At 46.7% G+C, this 20,233-nt stretch overlaps 1 protein-coding gene across 1 annotated transcript in view; it reads left to right on the top strand.

Moving 5' to 3' along the window:
- Positions 1-15,755, top strand: part of gfra1b (gdnf family receptor alpha 1b) — a gene marked incomplete at both ends in the record, with an annotated part of 29,740 nt that extends 13,985 nt beyond the window's left edge. The window contains 6 exons of the mRNA XM_080836027.1: positions 5,940-6,291; positions 8,013-8,122; positions 8,686-8,820; positions 11,544-11,731; positions 14,699-14,746; positions 15,588-15,755. Of these exons, the coding sequence (XP_080692153.1) occupies positions 5,940-6,291; positions 8,013-8,122; positions 8,686-8,820; positions 11,544-11,731; positions 14,699-14,746; positions 15,588-15,755 (1,001 nt within the window). The remainder of the gene's footprint in view (positions 1-5,939; positions 6,292-8,012; positions 8,123-8,685; positions 8,821-11,543; positions 11,732-14,698; positions 14,747-15,587) is intronic.
- Positions 15,756-20,233: the final 4,478 nt, after the last annotated feature.

Raw genomic sequence — 20,233 nt, 5'->3', positions numbered from 1 at the left:
AAGTGTTGCTTACGTTTGATACTAGACCTACAGTCTAACTCTAACTGCATTAAGTCTAACATATAGGCCTATCTTACAATAAACTTTAAGTAAAGCTGGCTATGTAACCGCATTCATTCCAATATTGTTGCAGAGATGTTTCCTTTTACCAAATAGCAATTTCAACAATTCACTTAGCTCAGTAAGTCAGTATAACGAAACTCTGAGATACCCTCATATGTCTAAATGTCAGTGGAGCCAAAATATAATGGTTGAGCTTGGTTGCTTGCTAAAATATATTGGAAGAAGGCCCCACTACACTGATTGAGTAGATGTAAATACATGTTAATTCATAGGCACTTGTTCTCTCTGTCACAGAGCAAGCACACTCTCGCAGTTCGTTCACGAAACGCATTCTAGTTTTATTTTACTCCTCGCTCATGTAATGGCCTGTGGACTCTTGGCTTGGTTTCCCGTGGATTAATAAATACTGTGCAATGTGTTTTAGCGCTAATGCATACAGACTCAGCGGCACAACCAACATCTTCACACACACCCTCTGTCCCCCACCACCCAACCCTCTGTCCCCCACCACCCCACCCTCTGTCCCCCACCACCCCACCATCCACACATCTCCAGCAGCCCCACTACCCAATCCACCACCCACACCCACCCCTCAGGGGTAGAGAACACTTGGCAGTAAAATTGTAAATGTACATTTTATAGCTTATTAGCCATTGATTTTTCCTGGGATTGAGAGCCGTCGACACCAAGCTCTTTATTAATTAGGCTCATGGGGACAGGGGGGGGGGGGGGGGGTGTAAAGGGTTTGGTGATAGAGTCTCTAGTTAACCCAGCAAAACACACACACAAACATAAACACACAAACACACACACACAGATGCACAGATGCGCGCTGCAGATGCTCATAAACTCCGCCGCAGTCTGCTCTGCACTCTCACACGCGCTCACGTTCATCACTCCCAAGACTCACGATGCAGTTCGTGCACACACACACGCAGTGCGCAGTACACCCAGTTTGCCCACAAAACCATACTTCCCCTGCCTATACATGTCCATTAATGTACATATACAGGCAGAGTGTCACACGTAAACTCTCACACCCATACAGACACAAACACTTTTACTCACTCTTAATAGTGTTAACCACTAGATGTGATTTCACTCACTAATATACTTTTTTTTTGGTTTGTAGAAAAACTGCACACACTGAACTGCATCAAAACTCTACAAACCTTGACTATAGGGCAGCACAGACACACACACACACACACACACACACACACACACACACACACACACACACACACACACTTACTCACTAACTCACTTAGTCACCCATTCTCTCATACCAGCACAACCACACCTTGGCTAGGAACACAGCTGTCAGTTAGCAGCACGGGACAGGGTGACATTTCAACAATGGCCGCTCAGCCCCCTATAGAGAACTCCCTGTCACATGCCTCTTTCTCTCTCTTTCTCTCTCTCTCTCTCTCTCTCTCTCTCTCTGTGGCAGCACTGTAATATCAGTGACCGAGCCGCTCCTCCCTCAGGGCCCTTGAGCAATCACGGGGATCAAGCTAATCCGCCCGCACTGTCAGGAATCCACAAAGCTCTCATAGAGGCTATTATATCAGTCTATCACAGGTCAGAGGTGTGTGCATTCCGCAGCGCGCCCACGGGGATGGGGAGGGAGGAGAGGGTGGGGTGGGGTGGGGGGTGGGGGGTAGGGGGTGTGCAAAGGGGGCAGCGCCATCTGTCAGTCAGATACTCTGCCCGCCCTCTGGCATTGCAGTGGGACTGTAAATCGCACCCAGACAGGCATCATTGAAACACACACATACACACACACACACACACTCACCCACACAGACACACCACTATCATCAACACCGCTCAACCTCTAAGATGAGGGTCTGAAACTGAGAATGTGATGTTCCGTCTCTGCAGCGGTTAATGATGTCTGCGTACGGGCACACGCAAGACAGCAGATGCGCTTTGATCGATATACTTCCGAACGGCCAATAGAGGCTGAAATCATCACATTCTCCCCTCGATTTATGGTCCTTGCCAAGTCTTCCTGCCAGGCCGCCATTTCAAACGGCGAGCGGCTCAAGGCGGTGATTTACACATGCGTGGCAAACCTGGCCCTCATTCGTAAGCCTCCAAAAAAAAAGCGTAAGACAAATGTCAATAAATCGATATCTTCCCCTTCAGGCGCGCAATGTATTTTAAATATCATTCGCAAATGGGGGCGATTAGTTTGCGAGCGCTCACTAAAGTTCAGCCATTGGCTTGAATCCCTCTGGAATCCCTTTTTAAAGTGCAGGATCAGTTGTTTAAACTGTCAAGCGGCACATTTTTAAATGGGAGACTTCACTTTGAAGACCAATTAGAGTCTGGACATCTGGATACCGGTTCCATTCAGCAGACTGCCTCACCCCAACAGATTGACAGCTACGGTAGTCTTAAATATATGATACAACTGTTAAGTCTTACACACACACTGCAGGGATACATTGACAGGAAACACAGGTAAATTGGAGGAGAGAGAGGAGAGGAGATGGAGGGTTTAAGGGAGAATTATGAGACAAAGATGGAAGACTGGGGAAGAATGGATACAGAAAGAAAAGGAAGTTGCAGTAGATCAATTATGGAGGTCAGGTCCTTGTATGATTTGATTTGCCGCAGTGCTGTGGCATGTGTGTGTGCATATGTGACCTGTGTGTGTGTGTGTGTGCATGTGTGTTTGTGTGCATGTATGTGTGTGTGTGGGAGTCTGTTTTTATTGGATTGGTAAGGGGCAAGAGGCAAGAATAGACGTGAGGTAAAAGAAGAGAGAGAGGGATTGGAGGAGCGAGAGAGCGAGAAAAAAGTGAGTGAGATTATTAAGCATCAGCCAGAAAAGCTTCAGGTCTCTTTCTCGCTCTCCATCTCTCCCTCTCTCTCTCTCCTTCATCAGCACTTTCTGCTTCCGCTGCACTCTCAGCCTACTTACCGAGCCAGCTGTGGAGTGCTCTTATTAGTTTCCTCGCGCGCTGAGGCAATAAAGCAAAAAAAGGGGGGGGGGGGAGGGGGTTGTGGGGGGGGTTGTGGGGGGGACGTGGGGAGGTTTGCATCTGAAGCCAACAACGACTGCCCCCCCACCCCCGCCACCCTCTCCCCATCAGCACAGACATCTCTCCTCTCCCACCATCACCATCACCATCGCTATCGCCACTACTGCTCCTGCTCCTGCTCCTGTCAGTGGCGCCTCATATCCCAATTACTCTGTGTTGGGGGAGTTATGGTCCCTGTTGCGGACAGCGCTCCTCATTCAAACAAATAGCGATGCGACGCCAGACACCCTATTCTCATCACTCTGTCTGGGAAGCACACTCTGCAGCAGTAGCGGTAGCAGCAGCGGTAGCATTAGCGGGCAGAAAAAAATACACTCCCGTCGTCTCAAGCAGTATGGACTCAAGGACGAGGGCGAGGGTGGGGCACTCCATCTTGTTTAGAGCTGACTCACGGAGGCCGCTGAAGGCCACTGTTGGTGGGGTGGGGTGGGGTGGGATGGGATGGGGTGGGGTGGTAGACCAACAGCCACCTCACTGGGGTATCAATCGTTGCCCCAATCAATGTCTGAAAAGCCTGAGTGCACCATATTTGGGGCATGCGTCGGGAAACTGATTCGGGGCCACGAGGTGGACCAGATGTCATTCTCCTCATCCATTACAGCATCTCCTTATGTGTCAGAGCAAGATACGCCTATCAAATGCTACCAGTTTCTGTACCAAAGAGATGCCAAAAGACACTTTATTGCCTCGCAGTTGCCTCGTAAAAGCAGCACGAAGACCCATCCAGTGATCTGCTGTATGATTAACAATGAGATTGATTCTTAAAAGCCTAGCAGTGGTGTTGCCCTCATAACATGAAAATAGCTGCATTTTAAATACAGCACTTAATTTGTGCGTCAGTGGGAAAGACTATTCAATCAAAGTTAAAAGTCTCCCTGGTGTCAGTGTTGATAGGGAAAAGGTGACGGGGTCTCCCTGAGACTTTGACAGGGGTGGCTACCTGGTGTCACTTAGACCCATTTATAAACACCCTAAGATAATCATCTCCCTCCCTCTCTCTCTTTCTCTTCATCTCTCTCTCTCTCTATCTCCTTCTCTCTCTCTCTCTCTTCTTCAGTCCATCGTGCGGCACTTGTCAGATATAAGTAATAGCTTTTGTAATGAGTGATTAACCCTTGGGTTCAGTGCTGTGTTTCATATTTAATCATGGCTTACAGGGGCAGCATGGCGGAGAGGGGGCCACAATGAGCTTAAATCCCACGTCTAGAAAAAAATATAATTACACGACGCTGCGCTCCTGCTTAGAGAGAGAGAGGAAGATATATAGAGAGAGAGAGATGAAGAGAGAGTTGAAGAGAGGAAGAGAGAGAAGGAGGGAGAGAGAAAGAGATCGAGAGAGAGATATATACAGCAGTGGCCAGCTCAGTGAGTGACCCAGAGCTCTCTCTCTCTATCTTTCTGTCTCTATCTCTCACTCTCCAATAAAAAAGAAAAAGAACAAAAAAGAACAAACGTGTTTGGAGCTAAAAGAAGTGGAGGATAGTGAAGAGCTATGAGTCAAGTGGAAGGAGTTGAGATTCTGGATGTTGTCGTTCCCACAGACAGAGACGGAAGGGAAATAAAGTAATAAACGTAAATGACAGTAATGACCTATAGGTGGATCCCCCATGGCTCTCGGAACCTCTGGCACAAAGACTGAGAGAGAGATGTAGGTAGGCAGTTTGTCAGTAAGACAGACAGACAGAACGATAAAAAACGAATCGACAGACAGAATGACCGACAGACAGACAGCAAAAGGGAGAGAGAGTCAGACGGCACATAATTTAGGTCTTCTGTGCGTGTTTGTGTGTGAGAGAGGGAGTGTGATAGCAGTGTGTGTGTGTGTGTGTGTGTGTGTATGGGTGTGTATTTGTGTGCACTGATCCATGTTAACAAGGGCAGAGAACTCACCTCGAGGATGTTTTGTACGGAGGGTTGCTTGGTTTCAGGACTGCTGGCCATGTCACACACACCATAATACACTATGGCATGTTAAATCACACACACACACACGCATACACACACACACACACACGCACACTCTCTCCCTTTCTCTATCACATACACACACACACACACACTCTCTTTGTCTGTCTCCCTTTTACATTCTCCTTCTCATACACTCATACGCACAGACACACAGACACAGAAATACACACACACACACACACACAGTCACACACACACACACACACACACACACACACACACACACACACACACACACAAACAAAGCTGATGAAGTTTGAACTATTTAAAATAAGGTACACAAATGTCTCTCTGCCTATTTAAGAATATTTCTGCATGCGTGTCTTGTCTTACTCTTTCATACTGTCAAAAACTCAAAGTACGGTACATTCTAATCCATCGTTGCTCCTCTACCAGTTTACCCTTTCATACCCTCATGCATTCACGCCAACACACAAACAACTGTTCCATGAATCATGAATGCATAACACATAAACTCATCTAGAGGCGCGCTTCGCAAAGGTCAGACAAGTTACAAACATGAAAAGAGTGAGTAGGAAGTGTGCAGAGTAGTGTTCCTGTGCATATTAGCATATTATTCACAGTTATTTATATGCTCTTTGGGGAGGACAGGCCTCTGGCTAAGACCAAAAATCATTTGCTTCACACTTCATCTCTCACTTGTCCCCTCCTTCTCAAGTAAGTAAGAGCTTGCACTTACTAATTCAACAACTTTCTCTCCTCATCTCTTTTTCCCTCTTTCTTTCTTTCCTTCTTATTCGTTCCTTCTATCTATCTATCTACCTATCTATCTATCTATCTATCTATCTATGTTTCCATCTATCCATCTTTCTTTTTGGGGAAAACAAACAGGGGACTTTGCGCTGACCAGGGAGAACAACTGCCTGAACGCGGCCAAGGCGTGCAACCTGAACGACGTGTGCAAGAAGTACCGCTCGGCCTACATCAACCCGTGCACCACGCGCGTCTCCACCGCCGAGGTGTGCAACAAGCGCAAGTGCCACAAGGCGCTGCGGCAGTTCTTCGACAAGGTGCCCGCCAAGCACAGCTACGGCATGCTCTTCTGCTCGTGCCCGGCCGGGGACAACGCGGGCTGCAGCGAACGCCGCCGCCAGACCATCGTGCCCATCTGCTCGTACGAGGACCGGGAGATGCCTAACTGCCTGTCGCTGCAGGCCACCTGCAAGACTAACTACATCTGCAGGTAGGCACGGCGTGGTGTGAGTTTCATATGTGTGTCTGTGTGTGTGTGTGTGAGTGAGAGTGTAGAAATGTGTGTGTGTTACTGTGGGAATGTGTGTGTGTGTGTGTGTGTGTGTGTGTTTGTGTGTGTGTGTCGTGATTAAGGTGAGTCAGGCTGAGGCCAGCAGTCCCAGTGGTCATTTTTAGATTTGGGTAATATCACGTGGAGACGGACTGTGAGCATGAGTGTGTGTGTGTGTGTGACTGTGTGTGTGTATGATAAAGGGAAAGAAAGTGTGTGTGTGCGCACCAGTGAGTGTGTGTGTGTGCTGTGAGCCTACACATACCCCCCCCCCCCCCCCCCCCCATCTTCTTCCCGTGCCGCCCCCACATTCATCCTGAGCCACTGGGCACGCGGTCCACCCCCCACCTTGCCTCGGCCCAACACGAGCGCTGCTCATCAACATGAAGGGTGGACGGGATTAGGGCTGGAACCAAACCCTGCTGGAGTGGAGCCCCTGAGGCAGATGGCTGGTTACCGGTGCATCCTCACGCACGCTCCAAGGTTACCGCAGCCTATTTCGAGCAGACCTGGCCGGCTCACAATGAGCATGAGAGTACACCAATGGTGTATCATTATTTTTGGGCCTGCATATTAATCTGCTTGGTTCAGGGGGAGCAGTGAAAAAGGGTGCAATGTTGGGCCTAGCTGGAAACAAAACAGATCAAATGGCTCTGGAAGTATGCCGTGAGAAGAGCTGGTAGTGTTTCAGTTATTTTCGTGGCCACGAATAACTCTGTTATTGCTGATAAAACAAGGTGTATGTCAGGCCTGTTTGGAACATAGAAACAAATTAAATGGTCCTCGAAGTAATTAACATTCAACATCCTCTGCCTTTTTCAAATCGTTACTATTTCAATAATTTAATAATCACAGCAAACGACAACAACATTTGACACATATTTGTTATTCCAAGATTGTAATCATGACGATGATTAACGTGGTAGATTCTCTCGGACATTGTGCATGTTTGTGTTGGGGGTGGAGGGACGAGCTAATGGGGCGGAGAACCAGCATAGAGTAGCACCGTCATTAACCTTCAGCTCCGTCCGATATATCTGAAACAAGACCCCGTGACCTTGGTGAGAGCTTCCAGCTGTTCTGGTTCTCCAGCCCCGCTCACATCTGCACGGAAGATTTGCCCTCTCTTCTCCCTCCCCCTTTTAAATCTCCGTGCTTCTGTCTAATTCACTCTTCATCATTTAAATTTCGAGGTACGCCAAAGGTTTCCCCCCCTCGCTCAGAAGTTTAATCAAGGTGTCTTTTCAGTGAAAAGTTGTTTTTTTCTTTCTCTCTTTGTGACTGCTGGCAGCCCTTCCAGACTCCAAACTTGTGCTTTCAGACATTTCCAGACCCCCGGCTCCTTGTAAAAGCAGCTTTTCTGCGACATTGTCTCCCGAATCAAAAGACCCCCAGAAAAACGGCACAAATAAAATGGAATTGAATCGCAATGAAGGCTCTGGTATACGGCACAGCGTTTGCTCAGCTGTCACTGTCTCTCTTTCTCCACTCCTCCTCTCTCATTGTCCTCCTCTCACTTTCTCTCTATTCCTCCTCTCCTCTCTCTCCCTTTACGTCCTCTCCTCTCTCTCCATATCTCTCTTCCTCCTCTCCTCTCTCTCTGTCCCTCTTTTATTTTCATCTCTCTTTTTCTCTCTTTCATCCTCTCCTCCTCCACTCAGGTCTCGTCTGGCTGACTTCTTCGCCAACTGCCAGCCTGAGCCGCGCTCCGTCTCCGGCTGTCTGAAGGAGAGCTATGCCGACTGTCTCCTGGCCTACTCAGGTCTCATTGGTCAGTCCCAGAAGAGCTTTATCTGCCTCCCCTCTCTCTCTCTCTCTCTCTCTCTCTCTCTCTCCTTTAATGGATGAGAATATTTAATTGAATATTATAAACCATGCTACTATTAAAAAAAAACCTGATAAGTGCCCGAGACGCTGATGAAATGAAGGATAATTAGGGCTCTTGCTGAGATGGCTCACAGTGAGATGAACTGACAGGGGAAATTGAAAAGTCCTGAAATGCTCTGTCTCATTATGTGACAAATTTTAGTTTAGTCGTAATTTATGGGTGGTGCATGAACTTTTGATGTTATAAGCCATACGTCAATGTATACACGCTTGTATGATGTGGTAAACGCTTGTTGTGATGTTTTGCATTATGTTAATTTCACAGTACAGTCCGCTGGTCAGTTTGAACACTTGGATGCATTTAGCCCTTGTTTGCATGACTGATTCCCTTCCACAAGACAGTGTAAATCCGTATCATTGCTTCCATGCTGTGGAGTGAAAAGGATGTGTTAGTGGTAGGGCTGCCATGCTGAATGATCCTCTGTTCCTATTGGTTGCGGCTCACAGGCACGGTGATGACTCCCAATTACCTGCGCACGACCCACATCAGCGTGTCGCCCTGGTGCGACTGCAGCAGCAGCGGCAACGGCAAGGCCGAGTGTGACACGTTCACCGAGTTCTTCACCGAAAACCGCTGCCTCCGTAAGTCTCCTTCGCTCTCTCTTCCAGCTCGGTCCCATACCCTCCACCTTCCCAACATCCCCCTCCACCCCTCTCTTCTCTCCTTTCATCTCCTTTCATTCTGACTCCTTCCTGTGGAGGGCTCGAGTGCTGCTGTTTCCCTGTGGCTGATTGACAGGCCTCCTCTGTGTCTTGTCACTCCAGCTGCGCTCATTGATTGACAAGCCCAGCTCCACTGGTGCGGGGCCGCCCCGCATCGAATCACGTGTACTAACGGTGAATCGCTGCCCTAATCTACCCCCCCCACCCCACCCCACGCCCTCCATGCTGCCTCCAATACAAAACGGTCTCCCAAGCAAGCCGAGGCTTGGATGAGGCATAAAGAAGCCCCACTTAGTGGAGTGGATGTGGGGAGGCTGGATTTGATACAACAAAAGGGCAATAAAGAGGCATTACGCAGGTATCCCTGAGCCATGCAGAGAGACAAGTGAGAACAGGTATCATTGTGTCAGCGAGTTATTCAAAAACACTCATTTAGAGAGGGGGTGGGGGGGAGGACAGAATAGACGGACAGCATGGAGAGGAGAAAATGCAATTTATATATTGTTTATTTATATATTTATTTATATATTGATTTATTTTGGTGAGAAAGCAGATGCACTTATGAGCGAGGAGTAGGTGACGCCAGGTCACCATGGAGCTTTTGTTCTTGGACATATGAGAGGAGAATTCCAACTGTGTGTGACATATTCATTATGTGCAAAGAGAGATAGAGAGAGAAAAAGAGAGGGAGAGAGACAGAAAGACAAATGATAGAAAGAGAGAGGGTGAAGGAGAGGGAGGGAGAGACCAGTAGGAATTAAGCACACCCAGGTTTTCAGTGTCAACAAAAGGCAGACTTGGCAGGCTGAAAGTCAAGACTCAGCTCCATGGAGATGTCATCAGTGTCTCTTAAGTTCTTGGAAAACAGTTCTTGGAGAACTTTTTTTTCTGGAGGGAGCAGCAGATGGGGAACTCTCCAAAGTCATTATGTTCTGGTTGTTATGGCATCCACCAGTAGCCTACCTGCTGCTTGCCATTACAATGTCACTGATTATTCATTCAAGCATATGTCTCCCTTCCCAGGCAACAGCAATTAACCCTGTCAAACTACTGAATTACTCAAGTGCAGGAGAGTAAGATGAAAATCGGAATGAGCATTTTTCACGTCAAAACTTGTAATGGCTAAAAGGAGTAGTCATTGAGAGTAGAAGGCTCAAGGTTTTTTCCCCCAGCTTTCAAGAGGATGTAGTGGTTGAGTTTTTGTGTACTTTCTCTTTGTCACAACACACAGACGTTCAAGTCTGCCAGCACAACAGGGGAGGAAGAGAAACAGATAATGAAAAGGGAAGGAAAGGGGGGGGGGGGGACAACTTTGTTTCCATTTGAAGGAGGGACTCAACAAAAGCTTAGCCCTCTTCAGCGCGTGAATGGAGGGGAAGAGCGAAAGAAATGCAGGTGGTTCACCTCGTGCCACGTGCTGAGTGGAACGGCTACCGTTTGTGGACGAGCGTCTCCTCCCCCGCGGCTGCGGCGGCATCCGAGACGAAACTGCCGTCGTGAGGCCAGATAAAAAAAGAGTGCTGAGTGCAGCGTGTGCTGCCGAGCCGTTCAAAATGTCTCGGAAAGTCGCCCTCCTACGTTATGGTGGAGAGGAAGGGAGTGTGTGTGTGGGGGGGGGGCCCTGTCCCTCCTTTCTCCATCCCCACCCACTCCAATGGCAGACTCCACATCAACTCAGGTGGCTCTTTGTCACCGCCAAGGACTTATTCACTAAGTCACCGCAAGCTAACACATAAAGAGAAAGTAAGTGAGCAAGAGAAAGAGAGAGAGAAAGGGAGGGATGGACTCTTAAGAGACAAAGAGAGACAGAACGAGAGGAGAAGAGGGAGAGGGCTTCTTTGTTGCCCGCTCGAAAAATGGCAGTACCTGTCGACCTTTTTTTTTTTTTTTTTTGCTGCACAATCAGTCCGCCATTGTGGCATGTAGAAAACGTGCTGTGCTGAAATGGGGGCTTGAGTCCTGCGCTTCAATGGGAACCCTGAGACTAAGTGGCACATATAATACTCATTGAAAAGCCTCGAAATCAATGAAATGCAGCTCACTGAGACTATTTGAGAAAGACGCAGTAGATGTTCCTTCAAAAAAAGGCCCACTGTGAAGTTGAACAGTTTGGCATTATGAAAGATTTTCTTTCAGTTTTGTGTGAATGTGGGTTTTAGTTAGACTGTGTGTGTGTGTGTGTGTATTTTGTATATTACAGTCAGTTCTGGTCAAACAATGTACTACTTTTTAATTGGATGAGAGGAATTCCATGCTGGTACAACCTGACTTTGGTTCAAATCCATTACCGTAATAATAGTAATCACTGTGTTTGATATACTAATACACCGGAGCAGAAAGGCAGTTAGCAATTTTTCAAAGTTACATTTGACAACTTTCACTGAATAATCATTCACCAAATAATCACGACCTCTACGCCCCAATTACAGAATCCATTACCATCCCAACTCTCAAGAGGGTCATGTTGCTTACATGCATGTGGGAGCCATCATAAATGTCTCTAAAGGTGCAATATGTACCCTTATCAGAAATGAAATGTACGTCATGTATCATTACCATATCTATTATAAATTCCTCATGTGCAAGTATGACTATCAGTTCAAGTTCAAAGTGTGTGTGTGTGTGTGTCTGGATCCTTGAAGGTAATGCCATCCAAGCCTTCGGGAACGGCACGGACGTGGGAGTGTGGCAGCCCCAGCCCCCGATTCATCCCACGCCCCAGAACCCCAACACCCCACCCAGGGGCAGAGAGAAGACCAATGCTGTGGATGTACTCTCCAACCGCCTAGAACCGGAAAACGGCATGTTCCCCTTCTGTGGAAACCTGCAGGTGAGTACATACATACAAGTACATACATACATAGATACGCACATGCATACATACACACACATACACACGTACATACATACATACATACATACACACCCAAACACACACACACACACACACACATACATACATACATACATACATACATACATATAAAGGTACATAGGTATGCACATACATACATACATACATACATACATACATACATACACATACATACATAGGTATGTATGCACATACTACATACATACACATACACACACATACATTAATTAATTCACAGACATACATACATGAACAATGGCAGACAGATGGTCGTTAGTTTAGTCTGTGGTGAATTTCTACGAAAGCAAAAGCAGTATGCTGTCCCTATATCTGCAAGCTTCTGTGCACCAAAATATCCCTCATATAAAAAGGCTCTGATCTGCAGTGAAATTGTTATCTTTTTTACGGGGCACAGAAAGTTGATGGCAATTATCATGGCTAAATACATTTGTACGGGGTGTTTCATAAAAACATGCTAAGCATCCTAGTATGGAGTAGTCACAATCAGCCCTGATAAGGATTAGATCTGATAGGAGAGATGGCAGTTGTGTTCCACAGACACACACACACAAATACACACAGACACACACACACACACACACACACACACACAGACTATGGGAGTTGGTCCGTTGAGTGGGAGGGTTAAATCCTCCGGAAGGGTAGAAGACTGGTGCCCTAAAAACAACTGCTGCTGTTGGCCCTTTAGTCTACACCCCCAACCCCACCCCCACCCCCACCAAATAACCCAAAAACTCCCAGAGGGCCATTTTTTTTATCTCTGTCTTTACTCCCAACTCGTCTCGGTCCCGAGGGCATCAGCACAAACACTGGGCTATGTGGTAAATAAAGGGCAGATAAAAGTCAAATATATACAGCATTGATAAATGGAATGCCTCGCTTGTACTGTTCTCAGATTCCCACTAAAATGTCTCTGTGTGTAAGATGAGCCCTTCGACTGGGGTGAGATGTTGTACCATACCTATGGACAGAAACATAATGTTGATTATCACGGCCAAATGTGCTCGCTTGGGTTTTTAATGAAATCCAGTGAGCTGCCGATGCTTCGGTTAGTCACACACAGCCGTGATAAGTATCAGATCTGATATAACATGAAAGATGCCAGTCTGCGGGGTGCACTGGCACATAAACAACACACACACACACACACACACAGACACACACACACACACAGTGGCCCTCCGAGGGATGGTTTTAAAATGCAGGGCTTGTGCTGATGCTGAGAAAAAGTGCCACGAGCTTGTTCAGATGTTTTTTTCCCCCGTTTTTTTTTTTTTTTTTGAGGCTCGCCCAAATATGAGGCCTTTCACTTCACCGCTCCTAGTCACAAGATGAGATGAGAGTTCCGTTTTGATTGATGTGTGCTATGATTACCGCTCACAAACACACATACAGACGGAAACAGACAGACACAAACACACACACGCTGAGCCTGTTGGGAGAGAAATGGAAAGCGTCAGGCTGCCAGGGCTGTCTTGTCCTGGCTAATTGGTTGGCACATTAACATCAGGAATTGCCGTGAGCTGGTAACAAGTCACCCGTGACATAACCAACCCCGAGCACTCCGACTCCACCAGGGCCCCGCAATCTCAGCCGGTCTGTGGTTCTGTTTAACTCAGCCAAGCCTGCACACACACGCACATACACACACACACACACACACACACAAACACACAAACACACACAGACCCTCACATTCTCAAGCACACACACTTTCACACTATCTAGCACACAAACACAAACACATGTACACACACACACACACACACACACACACATACACACACATACAAACATGCATAAATACACAGATTTTCACGCCTTCATGCATATACAAACAAACACACACATTCAGATCGAAACAGTCATTCACCCACTCGCTGAAAAAGTCTACAGCTTTACAGTCTCTTAGGTCACAGCGGAGACACTAGGCATTGTTGCCATGGTGCATCTGGCAAGCCGGGAAAGTTTTGCTATCCTTCACCGGCATACACAAAGGATTACCGCCCCCCAACCCACCCCAGCCCCCCTCAAACTTTACTCTTCACCGTTTTCCGCAGAAAAAAAACATAGAAAAAACCTGCAAGGCTTTATTGTTGCAATCAGATTACATCAAATACCCCCATCATAGCCACCACCACCCCATACATTTAGCCCAAACTATTCATCATGCTGCCTTAATAGTGATAATATGATTTATTACAGGGACATATTTTCTTTAGTGGGATAGACCTCCAGGAGAGAGATTAATCATTCTTCCCTGCGATCCCCATTCCCCCGGAATTAGTTACATTCTCCATCCATTGTGTGCGCTGAGTTTGTTATGCGGCGTGGCTTGAACAGGCTCACTTTATCATGGCCGCCATCCTATCTCCCTATCATGCGTGTGCGTGCATGAGTGTGCAGTTTGTTTGTGTGTGTGTGTGTGTGTGTTTGTGTGTACAGTGGAGTAATCTAGGAGTGTGCCTGACTGTGGGGAGATTTTAGGAAAACAGTAGCCTTTTAATTGATCTGTCAGAAGCACGCACATCCATGCACAACTAACACACACACTCAATGCACACAAATTGACCTTTTGCAGGAAAGCCAACCAATAGGAGGCCTGTGGGGGGCTTTCAGAGCAGCTCTATACATCGACCCCTATTGGTGGCCCATCAGTGGAGTTTAAGTGCCATCATCATCATATGCAGCTCTGCCCTCCGCGGGGAGGTCAACTCTTTGAGAACTCTGGAAAGTTTTATGGAACCGCTCGCCCACCAGTTTTAAGCAAGGACCAAAACAAAATGAAACAAAAAAAAAAAAACATGGAAAGTTGCACTGGCGATATGCACAGCTGAGTTTAGTGTAGGAATGGTCAGCAAAGAGAGATTTGTTTATTTTCTGTTGTTTCTTCCCCTCCAGGCTCAGAAGCTGAAGTCAAACGCAACAGTGGACACGTCTATGTGTGTGGTAAGTTTCGCTCCTTTAATTACTGCTATTAATGGAATGTCACGGATGAAGCATAAATATTTTCTCCCACCCCAACTGCCGTCTAGTTGTTTCAAGTGAAGTCCAGTGGCCTCTCATGCGAAACCGGGATACCGGAGCCCTGGCACATAATTTAAGAATTATTACCGTGATAATGCTGCTCACATTACAGCACACACGCACATTCTGCGATTTCTGGCATAGTGTTATGGCGTTCATTTTACACTTTACAGGGAGGGCCAGTTGTTTTTCCAGCCAGAAGCGTAGCTGATTTGAGGCGTGCGTGACTGGTTGGAGAGGGCTAGCACATGGCACGGTGAACTCTGACCGCACAAGTCACTGCCGCTTGCGCTCTGTTTATTCAGGCTCTGATTTCATGCCAGCTAGAATTTATTCACAGAGATCCGACGCAGATGACCAGTGCTTCATTCTCATGACTTTAAATGTTATGAATCTGCGTTAACGTCTTTGAGAGCATATACATTTATGAAGTCATATTCTGGAATTTGTTTACAAGAAATAATACTATTAACAGTGTTTTTACCTGCACCTCATGTACTGTACATCTATGGCTCCCAAACATTTAAAGAATATATTATGTTATCATAGATATGAATTAAAAAAATCTATTTATATATTATATATATAAAGATTTAGTATTTATGATGATCATGCAGTCCCACCTGTTTTCCTGTCAACATGCATACATGTCAGCATGCCCTAAGACACACTCGAGCAGGTTTTCCAGTGCAACACGATACCACTGACTAGCCTTACGCTTGACTGTTCACCTTTGACCTCTGACCTCTGACCTCACCCGCAGCTTGACGACCACATCACCTCCAACTCCATCGTCCAGAATGCGGCAGTGGCAACGGCTCCCCTCCCAGGCTTCCTCCTCCTGCTGCTGCTGCTCCCCTTCACCTCCTCTCTCCTCCACCTCCAGTTCCTGCCGCCCCCGTCGCTCCTCACAGCTCTGCTGGGCTTGTAGCTGCCTCTGCGGGGACCAGGCCGTAGAGTGCTGGGCCTCTGTACTATACTCCGTATATAACGTCATCGTTTTATTATTTTTTTAAATACATTTGTTCCTGTCTTCTGCGAGTGATACTGTCCAAGGTGTGATGTTGTAGGTGTGCCGATGTCATACCGAGTCCAGCTGCTTATATTTTTATGTGACAAGACACAGACCAGAAGGCCGATGGGAGGAGGTTGATGGCGACTCAGTTCAGGGGGAGAAAGATTAACCGGGACGTCTTTTCTTTTCGGTTTTGAGGATTGAGAGACGTGTGCTTCTTTTACGTTTTGAACTCTCAACAAGACGATGGGCAGTGGCGAAGCTGGTTTGCATCACAGACACAGGTCGAGTCTATTGGATGTTACGTGGAAGACTATATTTTCTGCCATGGGGTGCCAGCTCATGATTGACCCATAGAAGTTATGGACAGCACAGTGATAAGAGGACTGGTTCGAAGACTTCTATGGAATTTGATGTTGTGCGCCCCCTTATTGAACCCCCCACCCCCCCCAACCGACCCACCCAACCACCATACCTCAGAAAAGCAACGTCACCAATCTTCTATAGCTCATCCGCTTTTCCACGGCACACTTTATAGTCCCAAAAAATAATCATGACATTAACCCCCATTGCGGCTTGGATATTACCCATTGGCTGAACATCATACCTAGCACGCAATCGCTTCTTCCCATTCATTCTCGGGATCAACTGTGCACCTCACACACGACACGCCTCACATGACCACACTGCTTCTCTGCCTGGACTTGGTTTGGACATGGTGGCACAGATTGCTAGACGCGTGCTCGAGGGGATTGAGGTACAGGACCTTAGCCAAGTAATGGGACATGGTGAAGACAGTGTCATGTCCCCCCAGGTTTGGATATGAGCTGTGTTCTCAAAGGACTTGTACTGTTCATGATGAGGATAGCCTTTGTACTCAGGCTTTACGACAACTCCACAATGGAAAGAACACAGGTGATAAAAGTCATGAAGATAGCCAGTCAGTAGACATTTTGCGCCATTTTCTCTGCAGACTTATGTATGATCATGTCAGCCATTCACTTGTACAGCGAAATAGCGAGTTCACTGAATATCTCTTGTGTTCGTAGTTCCTGGATTTCTTTGACTGAGCATATACGTTTTATGACCTCTTTATGATATTTGATTGTCTATGTCATGTAAAATATCATCTGTTGTGTTATGATAGTCAACAGCATTGGACCACTGGAATGAGTTGCAGGCTATGCTTGTTTAGCTCAGTTCACTGTAGCCATGATATGTAGTGTAATGTTCAATAAGTGATCAATGGTTATTCATTATTTCCGGTGCTGATGAAATATCATTTCTGCATAGTTGTGGTAATGTTAATCTGTGAAAAAAAAAAAAAAAAGTAAAAGGGGCAGTACAAAGCATAAGGTTATGGACTAACTTACTCATAAAATTAAATAAGTTGAAGTTAACAGAAATGCCCTCTTGTATGGCTTTTGTGCGCAAAAAAAATAAATAAAAGAGACTGTATTCGATTTTAGAATCCATTCCTTTACGGACCAATACATCATATTGTCCGAGGGCAAAGACACTGGCACGATGTAAACAGAAACCTACCCTCCTGAGGGCGGCCCATTTATTCATTTTTTTCTTGTTATTATAATATTATTTCGAAGGATTTGTAAAAGGTTAGCCGAGACTTTGAATCATACCTTTACTGAGCAGATATTCTGAGGGCATTTACCCTCCACAGCTACAGTTATGGCCAGTGTTGTCCCTATTTTTACCCACGGTGTTATCCATCACAGACAGAGAACATCAGTGGAATATGAACTGGCCATTATGTCATTAATAATACAATCAACTCCCACTGTGGGATGCCGTAAAGGTCTGCACTCATTCTGATTGATGAGGGGTAGTATACTTTCCCCTTACCGCCATTAACAGCTAGAGGGCATGATGTTTGATTTTGCAGTTTTTAGATAGTGTAAAAATGCCCCATTAAAAAATACGGATCAGCCGACCTCATAAATAAAAGCCCTTGTTTGTGGAGAACAATGCACACAAAGAAAATGCAGAGAAAGAAGTCCATTTAACATAAATCATTCATGCAATGAATATACATGTATTCCTCTTTTTACCCAAAAAGTGAGATTTCTGTCAGTAAGACAAGGTCTATGTACTGTAAGCCTGGGACTGAGAGGGTGAATCCAGGATGCTGTCTCTCTGCATTGGGGGTGAGGATGGATGATGAGTTGCCCTTTTCTCAGTAACCACTCTCTGGCCTCTGGGCTACACACCACCTGAGCTGCTGGTGGAAGGGAGCTAGTGGGCGGCATCAGCTACCGGCCGCCAGTCTCGACGCCTCTGCTTATCACCTCACTTCGCATTATGCTTGACCCCAGGCAGCTGGGATTAAGTAATAATGCGGGCGTGGTCCTATTGACAGTCAGATCACTTCTGTTGCCGAGGCGATTTGAATGACAACGGCAGACAAGGGCAAGACGCGCGACTGAGAGTCAGGACAAACCAGACAGCAGCTGTTCCTCTTTCAGAGGTAGATGGAAATTGAGAGAGTGTGAGAGAGAGAGAGGAGGTAAGGGAGGGAGGGAGCGAGTCCGTTTCTTTTAACATGTTATGATTGAAAATGTGTCCGGAGGAGCTGTGGAGAGTTATGGTCGACATTATTCCATGGTGAAGTGTGGTCGTTGGGGGTTGGGTGCTGGGGGGAAGGTGGAGGAATGGAATTTATGTAAAAATCTATAACATTATCACCGAAACACCAGTTCTCATGAAAGACGGAAGAGACAGGAGACTAGAGCCGCTGTGTGACAAGAATAAGAGCGTACAAGCACGGATTCCATCCCAGGCAAACCTAATCCAGAGAGAGAAAGAGAGAGAAAGAGAGAGAGAGAGAGACAGAGAGAGGGATGAGGCTCTTTCTGCATATCCAGCCCCATTCTCCTCCCAGCCGATCGCAATCTCCCCCCTCCTCATAATTGCATTGCATCGATAGATCTTCATCAGCATCATAGGGGCTGCGTCTGGTGGCCCCGGCCGAATGCAAGGAAGGGGGATATGATACCTGTCACTGGCGCCACTCTGTGGAGCAACAGCAGGGGAATCGCATCCGGGCCCCGTGGCTGATAAAGAAAGGGAGTCTAATTAAAGGCAAACACAACCTCTCTCCTCTTTCTGTGCATATGCAATAATGCGAAACTAGATTACACAAGCTTCAAACCAGCCTTAAGAGAGGGAACCTGGGGAGGAGTCAGTGACCCCTTCTTCCATAATTACCTCCATCAGATGAAGGGAAAGGGGGTGGGAGAAGGAAAGAGGCCTGAGTACAGGGGAAAAAAAAGACAATATAATCATGCATGTCCCCTCTCCAACCCTCCAGCGCCTCCTGCCCTGAAAGAAGAAGAAAAATCATATCTAATTACTTCACCTCCGACCTTCCTTCCTTTCTTTCTCCTGTCAGTTGCGACTGCGGCAAGAGGCCGCGTCTACCTGGAACGACACTTCATGGGGAAACGAGGAGGAGGGAAAATGGCACTCTGAGATGATTATGTCCGCACTCTCTTATTGTTCGTAGTGTGTGGTAAATGCCATGATGTGGCGAAAGCTAGCTAAAGTGATTTTTTGAAATGCTGTTTCTACACACCTCCTAGAAGGGCATGGGTTATAAGCAGAGGGGAATAAATGATCTCGTTCTCTGGTAGTACTGGCGTGGTGCATGCATCTCTCTCTCTCTCTCTCTTCCCTAACTTTTAATGAAATAAGTTTCTACTAATACTAAACAATGTGTTTTACCATACACAAGTACCATTAAACCTCAACAGTGGTACATCACAGGACTTGAGATAGAAAGAGAGAGAAAAAGAGGGAAATCAGAAAAAAAAAGAAATTGAGAGGGGAAAAGAATGCTGACAAGTGGTTCCTTCTGTCTCCTGAGCTACCAATGACAGCAAACCATCGTGGGAAAGAAAGCTTGAAGATATCATAACGGGAAACACTGTGAGCTCGTTTCAGCGTCACACTGCAGCTGAAGCTGATGAGCTGGCCTCCAGACTTCCTCATGACCTCTGACCTTTTACTGCAAAACCCTGTGGCCGTGACCTCGAACGTTCTCCTCGTCTAAGGACCGATTCTGTCATGACCCCTCAGACTTCCACTTCCCACGAGGTGGCCGATGTTGGCCGATGCTGCCTTTCGAGCCGCCAACAGTTGACCGCACTGGTTCAAACTGGGCTGCATCTGCTGATCAGCCGCCCATTAGTCATGGAAGTAAATACTACCTTTGGAGCAGTTGACAGGGCACGGGCAACTGGGTGCTACACAATGAGAGAACGCCCCCTACCCTCCATTTCACTCTGCCCTGCCAATGACTCATCTGGCTTCTGAGCATCAGTGCATAGTAGAGTTCTTTGTTGCAAACAAATGACAATTAGGGATAATGACTGGCC

Source organism: Sprattus sprattus (genome assembly GCF_963457725.1).
Source record: "Sprattus sprattus genome assembly, chromosome: 3".
Classification (NCBI taxonomy): Eukaryota; Metazoa; Chordata; class Actinopteri; order Clupeiformes; family Clupeidae; genus Sprattus; species Sprattus sprattus.
The sequence above is the reverse complement of the archived record's forward strand: the minus strand, read 5'-3'. Positions and strand labels throughout refer to the sequence as shown.